Source organism: Stigmatopora nigra, chromosome 13, assembly GCF_051989575.1.
Source record: "Stigmatopora nigra isolate UIUO_SnigA chromosome 13, RoL_Snig_1.1, whole genome shotgun sequence".
NCBI lineage: Eukaryota > Metazoa > Chordata > Actinopteri > Syngnathiformes > Syngnathidae > Stigmatopora > Stigmatopora nigra.
Window position 1 is genome coordinate 2691256 of NC_135520.1, and position 11187 is coordinate 2702442.

Below are 11187 nucleotides of genomic sequence, written 5' to 3' on the forward strand. Positions count from 1 at the left end.
CAACTTTTCTTGCAAACCGAGCAACCTCTGCATGACAAAAAACAATTAAAAATGTATTTTCACGATCATTTACAGTAGAATCAAATCAGTATTTGCAAATGAGGTATATTATAGTTGAATTTGTTGACATGCATTCAATTAAAAGTCACGTAAAATTATCAAATTTAATATCGATGCCAATTTAATAATCACCCCCCACCCCTAATATAAATATACACGTAGTATATGCTTTTAAGATCTTACCAAGAGGCTGCACGTTGGATGAAACATTTCCCCTTTCTGCCTTGTACTTCCCCTATGCAAAATAAGCCAAAAGGACAGCTCCAAGCGGATAAGATTCTCATTGGCTGACGCCTTTTAGACGCTCGATGGCGACCAATCAAATTCAAGCACAACCACTGCGTCTCCCAGCTCAGATTGACGTAGTGGGAGGACGCGTCCAATTAATTCTAGCAAAGTCCTAACTCCTCTGGATCACTTCAATTTGCTTTTTATCGGATGAAGATCACCACTAGCGACCGATTCACGAGAGAGAAGCTCCTCGTAGACCCGGACTATTTTTTGGGGGGTGGGGGTCCATTTAGTCGTCTGTGGAACACGGCAAAGGATATTTACAAACATTACGGAGAGGAAAGGGGCAAATGGGTAAGAAAAACGCCGTCAAAATGTAAAAACATGCTTTAAATGAGCATTTTTTTATGGTTTTGCATTTTGCATTTTGTAAAAAAGTCTATATTGTTGGGTTATGTTTTTTCTAAGTGCATTTATTGTTTAAAACGAATTAAATATATTTTATTATTTGATAGAGCAAACCTATGGCGAGGTGAACCAACTGGGCGGCGTATTCGTCAACGGAAGACCCCTGCCCAACGCTATCCGACTACGAATCGTGGAATTGGCCCAACTAGGGATTCGACCCTGCGACATCAGCCGTCAACTACGCGTCTCCCACGGCTGTGTCAGCAAAATCCTCGCTCGCTACAACGAAACAGGCTCCATCTTACCAGGCGCCATCGGAGGTAGCAAACCCCGTGTCACAACGCCCAATGTGGTGAAAAACATCCGGGAATACAAACAAAACGACCCGGGGATTTTCGCCTGGGAGATCCGAGACAGACTCTTAGCCGACGGGGTTTGCGATAAATACAACGTCCCATCAGTCAGTTCCATCAGCCGGATTTTACGCAACAAAATCGGGAATCTCTCCCAACCAGTGCAGTACGAAGGTGGCAAGCAAGGGTCCACACAGGGTGGGCTACCTTACAACCATATTTATCCATACCCTTACTCCAATGCTATGTCACCCACTGGCACTAAAATGGGGTCCCCTGCTGGGGTTCCAGTGACAGCAGGGCATATGAGCATCTCCAGAGCATGGCCTTCCGCGCATACGGTCAGCAACATCCTTGGGATTCGAGCCTTTATGGACCCAGCAGGTGAGCTTGACTACAGCACCCTCGAGCACACCTTTTTTGTTGTTTTTCTTCTTACTTCTGCACAACCTGTTTGGTGGCACAATGTCCTTTTTAGGTTACTTTGAATGGGCCTTGTCATGCATGATGTGTGTGTGCAAATAGATTCCTTACCGGTTAGATCCCCTCCTAATCCCACTATTGCTCATTACACACTTTTTCTTTTGACCTTTTTCTTGTTATTTGTTCTTTTTCCTGTCTTTTAAATTGATGTATTGGCTTAGAAACATGCATGGATGGTTGGTAAATAATTACTGCATTTGGATTTTTGTATTTAAATGTGTGTTTTGCAAATATTTGAGGGAATTTACTCGTGTTTTATCTGTAGTGATATAATATTGCATCCTTAATTTAGTGCAATGGTTATGAAATGAGATTATTTACAAAGTATTTAATTATACATTGTATTTAAGTGAGTGTGTGTGTGTAATCTTGCAAAAACATGCCTTATTAGGCTTTTTATTTATAACGCATGCATTTATAGTGATAAAACTGCAACAAATGAAAGATAGTTTGATTTAAAAACATGCAATTATATTTTTTCCTCTTATTTAAATTAGCTATTGCTGGGGCTGATGGATATCCGAGCAAAATGGAAGAATGGAGCAGCGTCAATCGTGCAGCTTTCCCTGCAGCTCACTCGGTCAACGGTATCGATAAATCGGCTATCGATGCCGATTTAAAATACGCACAGGTAATACGATTTTTTTGGGAGGTATCATATGGACTATAAAATGTTATTGGAGGGGTATTAGATGGTGTTTATTGTTGCTCCACAGCCTTCCTCCACGCTTTCTAGCTACGTGTCTGCGTGTGCATACTCGCCCACAAACCAGTACGGGGTGTATAGTGGTCCTGCGGGGGGCTATGTAGCCCCGGGGCATCATCATTGGCAACCCCAGAGCCCGGCTTTATCTCACCCGGGAAGCGCAATGAGTATGCACGCGGGCGAGATTCATTCTTCGATGGCCTTCAAGCACCACGCCCGAGAAGGTACACGCACATGAGTGAGTGAGTGCATGAAGTGGAAATCTTTCTTTTTCCAATATAAAAATTGATATATGCATTATTTACTTGTTATGGTGTTTTAGGCCGAGAAGAATGATGTTTTTTGTGCTAAAGGCAAGCAATATGAGTAGTTATTCTTAATATGGGTTATTGTAGTCTTGGGAAGTGTGTATTTTGAAGGAATACTGCTTTTTAAAAGGGAAATTAGTTTTGTTGATGTGGAATCATAAAAATATGACATTTTAAGACATTTTTGTTTAAAAAGACAGTTTACACATATGCTTGTTTTATAAATTAGTTTAGAAATTATGTTTGGTGGATATGTAGAATCATAAAAATATGAAATCATAAAAAAATGTTTAAAAAGACAGTTTCCACATAAAGTTACTCAGCCTTAAAGTTTAATATGCATGAAGTTATCACTGGAAATCTTGTTTTTATGGCCAAATTGAGCATCTACTAAATGGTTATGATTTGCAATAATGATTATTAAGAAAACTTGCATGTTCATATTTATCGCTGTTCATATTATATATTAAGAAGAAATCTCTAGCATGATCACTCTCTTAAAATCCACAACTACGCTCAATTATTACAAATAAAATGAAATATCATGCATAAGTGTTTAATTTAGTATAGTTTTTTTGCAACAACTACAAGTTGCAATTGGCATACATTGCATTTTTGGAAAGACAATATTTAGTTTAATCAGAAACCAAGAACAAACATAAATAAAAAACATGAAACATGTTTAATAGGCATCTATTAACATACCACTTTTCACATAAATATAGCCTTAAAAAACAACATAACAGGCTGTTAAACGAAAAAAAAAACATATATAAGTCGCACCCAATTATCCGCAAGCCCAGCCAAACTAAAAAAAAAAAGTCTGACTTATCATCCGTAAAATTTGATATTCATTACTATATGTAATTATTATTATAGTCATTATTTCCCCCTCTAAATATATAATTTTCATACTTATTTCAGGGGAAAGGAAACCACCCAGTCCGCTTAGCAAGCAGCATGAAGACTTAAACAGTGTACATGGACTCAGTCTTCCTACCTCATCATCATCATAACCAGGGATTTTTTTTACCAGCTTCATAATCAGATTTAACTGAACTCATTTCAACTCCAGTAAGTCTGAACCCTGTCAAAGACGGGCCCTTTCTTCACGCTGTGGATGCAGTCAAGCCTGAGCTGGCTTTATGGCCTCATGAATGTAAGCTTTGCACGGACGCATCATTGCTCCGCAAAAAAAAAATACAAATATTTTGTCATTAAACTAAAAGAAAAAATAAAATGCTCGGCATGTCCATTTTTTCATTGCTAAAAAAAAATAGGCAAATTTGTCCTAATCTTGCAGTAAAGGGGAGTAAAAAAAGCAGTTTGACATGTTAAATGAGACCTAAAAGCTTTTATTATATATAGTTTAATATTGAAAAGCATTAAACAAAATAAAAGTTGTCTTTAATTGCCATGTGTGCACGCTTTGGAAATTTTAAATTGGAAATTAATCTGAAGAAAATAAACATATGATCATTTCTTTAATAGGAGCAACCGTCAATTGTTTTTTTCTTGGAATTTTGCACTTATTTCTAACGACCTGGGAATTTAATTTATTCTAAAAGTAAACATAATAGTCGAGTTTCCCCGGGAATGATATTATTTGTTGTTAAGGTGCATAGTGAGAACTCAGGTGTAACCTTTTGTGTAGTTGGACGTAGCCTTGGCGCCTTTAAGCGATGTTATCTGACTTGTAAATGAGCGCCGATTGGAATCAAAAGGCTATGTAAAATACGACTAGTCTGCTTATACATAATATCACCAACTAGTATGAATTGTAAACATTTTTTCTCATCCACAAATGGCTTGATTCTTCTCCGTAAACTGCTGTGTTTTGCTTGGTGGTCTTCTTGAGGCTTTTTAATAGACGTCTTCACCCATTTATATTGCAGCCAAATTGTGTTTAGTGTTATTCGGAAGGCATTTTTACTGGTTTTGTCGTGAAAATGGTGGATAATATTTTGGTGGAAAGTCAGGGAGATGAACTACTGAGACATACTATCATTTAGGTCTATTGTTGTTTGGTATTTTTGACTTTGAGGTGTTGGCCTTGTCTTCTGCAAACATACATGCGTGTTTTGGAATTAAAGCATGGACTAAATGTCAATAGATCATCAGTTGTCAAAACCGAGTGTATTACATAACAGTGATGATGATAATACAGAAGAATTTTTTTCTGAAGTACTAAAAAGACTGCAGGATAATGCTTTAAAAACAAAATTGCATGCTTGTTATGAGTTGTCGGCTTTATTGGGAAAATAGTTCATGATTTAGGTCAGTTTGGTGGATAGTAGTTAGCAGGTTTGGCTTCTTAGAGGTCCATTTTTTTGGGTATGTTGGCTGTTTTAAGGTTTTATGTTGTTGTTTGGGTTTTGCAAGCAAATTGACATTTTCCAGGAATTGTAAATATTAATGAAGACTCTTTTTGTTGTTTAAAAGTGAGTTTGACTCATCATTTGTGTCTTTCTGTCAATCTCTGACTTAAAATTAACTGGAATTGATAGTAGCTCAACTTTATTTCCACTGAGATTAAGACTTGTAAAATATGGATGAATTTATTACATGGCTTATTTTCTTTATATAAAAAAACAGTAATATGAAAGGAAAGACTTGTACGCAATTAAAAAGAATAACATGGCTAATTTCTGAATACTTTTAAAGTCTTGTTTCTTATTCTATAACAGAATTTATATAGAAATAAGATGTATACTGCTTTAATTATAATCCCCTGATACATAGACGTACACACAATAGAATGCTCTATATAATATTGTCAATATAATATAGTATAACAATATTTAACCACAATTGTATTGGAATCCACTGATTGAAATGGAAATACTGCTTTAAGTACAATAAAAAGGCAAAAAAATAGAAATACTGCTTTAAATACGGTAAAAAAAAGGCCAAAAAATAGAAATATTGCTTTAAATACAGTAGAAAACGGCCAAACAATTAGAAATACTGCTTTAAATACAGTAAAAGAAGGCAAAAAATAGAAATACTGCTTTAAATACAGTAAATAAAGGCAAAAAATCCAATACTTGTTAAAATCATATCCCAAATATTGTCCAAATTCATTCAAAAAGAAAAATTCCAACATTAAAATCTGCTTGCACACAATGTGAGGTGTTAACATTTGTTATTTCACCATATTTTCTCCTCTTACTATTTGTCTAAATAATTGTGGTCAGGCCATTGAAGGAAATGCCCCACTGTTCCAATTTTTATTACATGACGTCGGTTTTGGGGGTCCTCTCCATGTATGCTGTATTTTTCCTCCCCCCCCCCCTTTTTTTTGCACCGAGGCCCCGAGAGACCGACGACGTCCAAACATTAGCACGGCCGTTGAGCGCACACATGCTCCCCTACCAAAGTCGTTCATGTTTTCCCGGATACCACTTGGGGTTCAGAAAACACTCCTTCATGGTGGTGGGGCGACTTCCTGTGGGACTTAGCATCATCAATCAGCGATACCCCCCACTGTGTTCTCGGTGCAGGATGGGCAGCAGGTGGCCCCATTTTTGGATGGATGTTTCCTAGTCATTCGGAGTAAAAGTAAATTAACCGTAAGACTTTGCTGTCTAGAAATGGGGTGCTAAACTCTGTTTGGTTGACGGGCCATGTTAATGTCAATTAGATTGCATGTGTGCTGGACTAGTTTGATTTTGGTGAAAAAGTTGACCTATTTGGTGTTGGGAATATTTGGTAAGTCTGTGAAATATGATGGTTGGAAATCAAAGTTAAGTTGTGGTGTTCTGGTATATTTTGCTAGGTTTCACAAATGGCAATTTTGTAGTTTTCCACATGCATTTTTACTTGATTTGGGTTACTTGACGTTCATAATTATTTGGTCTTTTTTCCAGAAACTCTCAAAAATCAGCGATTAGAGGATGTAACATGTCATTGAAATATGATTTAAACAACATCTGAAATAGTTGTGATTATTGTCTTAGGTGTGTTAAGGTAAATATCACCCATTTTTTAAATGTTATAAGCTACTGAGAGCATTTTGGATATGTTTGTTGGATATGTATGCTTCCCCATGACTAGGTTTATTGGTAAATGTTCCTCCTAAACAGCAATGGATGCAGATATAGTAAAACAATGGTAGCAAAATTTGACCAAGTAGCAAGAATTGATAGATGTGTCTCTTCAAAAAAATCTTTGGTTGGAAGCAAAATCTTACAAAAAAATGCAACCTCAAAATAAACATATTGTAACTCATATGCCAAAGGAGATAAAGTTAAAGTTGTAAACAAAATGTATTTATGGAAGTATAACCTAAACAAGTAAAATATGATTTATCTGAAGAGACTACATTTACACAATTGAAACACAACTTATTAAACATAAAAATGGTTCTTAAACATAAAAAGCCAGTATGTCAGATGGATTGGACATTAGAGCTGCCTATCTATCTTTTGACCAAAATGATGGACGTCTGTAATTGGATAGAATTTTCAAACTGACCGCGTACAGTCATCAAAAGCAAGAACGGGCCTTTCAATTAAACTCAAATGATCCGTCCCGTGTACATTTTTCAGTTGATGTGGGTCAAATTTTCCAGTATAAAACTCAATGCCTTTGACCTGATGTTGTGCACTGGGAGCATACCACTGTGCTGAACTATGGGGGGTGCAGATTCTTCTTCCGATCAAGTAGAGGTCAACCTGGGACTGCAGCGTCAAGTCAGTTCAGGTCAGGTCAGGTGAGACGCGTCTCGGAAAAAGACAGAAGTTGGCTTGCCGTCACATTGAATGTCAGCACTACTTCATTCTGTCTTAAAGTTTCACATAAATGGAATCACCATGGAAACGGCTTCCAGACCTGTACAACAGTGGAACATGGTGTCAAGCCTAGTGTAATATTCAACATTTTGTTTATGGTAACCATAAATTATTCTAGATTGTGGGGATCCAATACAACTTTAGAAATATATATATATATATATATATATATATATATATATATATATATATATATATATATATATATATATATATATATATATATATATATATATATATATATATATATATATATATATATATATATATATATATATATATATATATATATATATATATATATATACCTAAAACTGGATTTTTCTGGCCTTCTGTGTATTGCCAAATCAACAATATTATAAACAAATTTGACAGTGAGAAAAAAACAATGATTGTCCCATTTTAGACTGGATGCAGTAATACTTATATGGATCTCATGCGCCCTTACATGGATTGCGCCCTGGGCAGTCACCCAAATTGCCCATAGCAAAAAATACCAAAAAATAATGCAAGGTGGCTTGCAAAGGGGTTCACCATTGATTCCTCATTCCTGAATCATCTTGTAAATCCGTGTGTATATATGTCTGCCATGCAAAAATTCATCTGCTATTTACTTTTCTTTGCGACTATCCCCGACGTTTCTATTGCAGCTCTGGAGTCTGCAGGATGATGAATGTGTCTTCTCCATGTTCCTACTTGTTCTGCGAGCTCACCACATCAACCGGATGCTCCAAGAACCAAAACGGTTCGTGAAGTTTGATTTTTCAAACAGAAACATATCATTTCATATTTTATCTCGAGAAGTTCCAGTGGTGAGTAAATTATGATTAGAATCAATGACAGAAAACTTGGGAGTTCAGAAGTAGAAGAATATTTGTTATTTTTCTGTGAATTAAATACATTGGAAACAAAATAAGTTAATATTTACTGCCAAATATGAGATAATGTTGAAGAGTTACTCTCTATTTTGGAAAATATGTATTTTTTGAGTAAAAAATCAATTAAAAAATCAATTAAAAATAGTTTTTCCACCAAAATTCTTTATAACATGAAAAAAATAGAAGAAAGCAATAAACAATGTTGTAAATGTTGAGGTCAACACTGTTTCTCAACAGTTTTTGATTCATAATTCATTCAGAAATAATTTTCTCATTGATTAGTCAATAAATCCTTCAAGCAGATTCAAATGAACCAATATCCTTCCATTTCACATTCATTCATCACTCTAAGTATCTTTGATATAGTTAATTACACAAATTGCCATTTAAACCTCACTAAATATGAACATTTGAATCTTGAAAACCGCTAGCGAAACCTGTTTTTGCTTGGGTTTAATATTCGAGATATTCCGTGGGATCAACGTTGAATTACACCACTATGTCGTGAGTCGAGGAGATAATACAACAAAAGGCAAAAGGCAAACAAGAGTCGAGATCATTAATCAAGCTTTCGCCCTGCTACCGCCACACCTTAGCCGGTTGTGACAACAGCGCCAGCCAGACCCAAGCAGTCAACCCACATCAACTCTCATATTTGAAGGTACGTTGAGTCTAAATAAACACAAACTTAGCTGACCTATTGACTTCAGAAACATCCGGGATGCCATAAAACGGTCTGGCTTTTCCCACATTGACAGTATAATCAGAGTTTGTGCAAAAGCCAGCGAGAAAATGGCCACACTTTGAAGACGACAGCGTGCAGCCGGGTTGCGGAGGAGCGAACGTATTTCGCTCTGTGGCGTAGCATTGACCCAGACACTGGCTGCTAATTTGGCATGGCCAAAACATAGCATGAAAGTGAATGAAAGTGAATCAAAGTGGCGGCCCGGGGGCTAAATCTGGCCCGCTGCATCATTTTGTGTGGCCCGGGAATGTAAATCATGAGTGCTGACTTTCTGTTTTAGGATGAAATTAAAATGAAGAGTATAGATGTATATTACATTTTCTGATTTCCCCCCTTTTTAATCAATAATTGTAAATTTTAAAGCATTTTTTCTGTGTTTTTAGTTCAAAAATCATTTCGTAAAATCTAAAAATATATATAGAAAAAAGCTAAAATAAACATTGTTTTAGATCTATAAAAACATGGATATTCAGGGCTTTTAATCCAGTTATTTTAATCCATTTATGAAAAAAAAATGAAAATATTATATCAAAAATGGTCCGGCCCACATAAAATCAAGTTGAGTTTAACATCCTTGATTTAGAAGCTAATGATGTCAACACAGTAATTTTATAAACAAAGCATTTAACGACTCCAATACAAACATTGTGATTGATAATTCATGCATTCATTCGTTTGTAATACAACATAGACAATTTGCAATAAATAGCTGAATAACTTCACTTCTTTACACTCAATTTGGATGCCATGGTTCTCTATTTGCATATTTAAATGTAATATCATGGTCTTTTTTGTCTCCTCATGTAGAAAAGCAAGCAATTTGTGCACAAGAATCCTATTTATTTCTTGGAGGAAGCCCTCCATTTCGCATCATTGCAGGTGTTTGCCTTCTTGACCAAACTCCTGGACATAAAGTTTCTCATTACCCACTAGTGAGGACCTTTTCGGGCCTTCTACATTCCTACCATGTTCTTCCGAGTGTGTAATTTTGGAAACTAAATTTAGTGGAGAGAAGGCAAATCAGTTTTTTATTCAAAGCAGACCTGACCCAAACACAGATTCACCACACTGTGGTTACCCTTTAAGCCAACTCGTTATTTGGCCTTTTTCATGTTAGAACTGCAGCAAATCTCTTATTTCTCTGAACATGGCTTTAAAAAAAAGGAGAAACAGGCGGTTGCTGATTTTTTTCTTCTTCTTCTTCTTTGTGGGAGGTTTGTCATCACATTAATATGTTTCAATAAAAGTATAGCAGCTGATCAGTGATGTGTAGTATTGATGTTTTGATGCCATACTCAGTATTAGCCACCATTAAGAGTATTTTTACACTGTATATAAGTGCCTTCTTCCTGATTTCAACTTGTTTGCAGTCTTTTTTAAGTAAATCAAACGGAAATGAAGATTTAAAGTTAAAGTTAATCCATCAACAATGTCAGAGCCCCCTGAATAAAGCCCACGTGTCATTGAGTGTGTTTACTCTGTCCAGGAGTAAATATTAGTTTGTCCAGATAGTACTACAGGCTCCCCTGAAGGTTTCCACAATGCTTAGGTTACACTCATCTGCTTTTGCCACCTGAAGAATGGAGACTTGCTCTTTCTTCTTCTTGAAAGCCTAAACATCAGTAGCCATCTCAAGTGGCTGAAAGTTTGAGTTGATAATCCATCCTGTCTTCCAAAGCCACAGTAAGATTAATGAGAGGGGAACTCCAAGTATCTTAATCAATCAAAATGCAACATTTGCACCAAAACATTGGATTTAAAAATGTTCATGACCTAAAATGTAATAATTAAATGATCATGAAGGACATAATTTGGTGATTTAATGTGATGTATTTGTTGTTTCTACTTGTATGCAGGGCCAGTTTTTCTTATGGGCAATGTGGGCGACCATCTAGGGTGCAATTTATGAAGGGGCGCATGCAACCTCACCAATTTTTTTGTTTTTTCTTACCATTTAGTTTCTATGATGAGGTAGTTCAGGGGTCGGGAACCTTTTTGATGAAAAGAGCCATTTGCAATTCATATTTTCAAACATTATTCCTTGAGAGCCCTACTCAGAATTTAAAAGTAAAAGTCCATGAAAAATGTGAGCATTTATTATTCATTTCCCCACTTTGAAAGTAAAAAAAAGTCTGAATTCTTTTGAGAACATGATTTCACTGTTGCTAATCAATGAGTATCAATGAAAGAATGCATGCAGAAGAGTCTAATGAAGAGAAAAT

At 36.0% G+C, this 11187-nt stretch overlaps 1 protein-coding gene across 2 annotated transcripts; it reads left to right on the plus strand.

Annotated features, from left to right (window-relative positions):
- The first annotated feature begins 424 nt into the window (after positions 1-424).
- pax1a (paired box 1a) lies at positions 425-5273 on the plus strand. Of its 2 annotated transcripts, none has more exons than XM_077732038.1 (5): positions 425-645; positions 807-1436; positions 2033-2166; positions 2252-2479; positions 3474-5273. In XM_077732038.1, exons 1-4 carry the CDS (start codon positions 642-644, stop codon positions 2477-2479), a joined length of 996 nt encoding a protein of 331 aa, XP_077588164.1. In that variant the 5' UTR covers positions 425-641; the 3' UTR covers positions 3474-5273. The 2 variants fall into 2 exon arrangements, with proteins under 2 accessions (XP_077588164.1, XP_077588163.1); XM_077732037.1 differs by having other exon boundaries at positions 2252-2465; positions 3474-3803.
- Positions 5274-11187: the final 5914 nt, after the last annotated feature.

Excerpts from the sequence above, each read along its gene's own strand:
- pax1a (XM_077732037.1), top strand. Across the intron at positions 2,167-2,251 it reads CCGATTTAAAATACGCACAG|CCTTCCTCCACGCTTTCTAG; the intron begins GTAATACGATTT and ends GTTGCTCCACAG. Across the intron at positions 2,466-3,473 it reads CAAGCACCACGCCCGAGAAG|GGGAAAGGAAACCACCCAGT; the intron begins GTACACGCACAT and ends TACTTATTTCAG.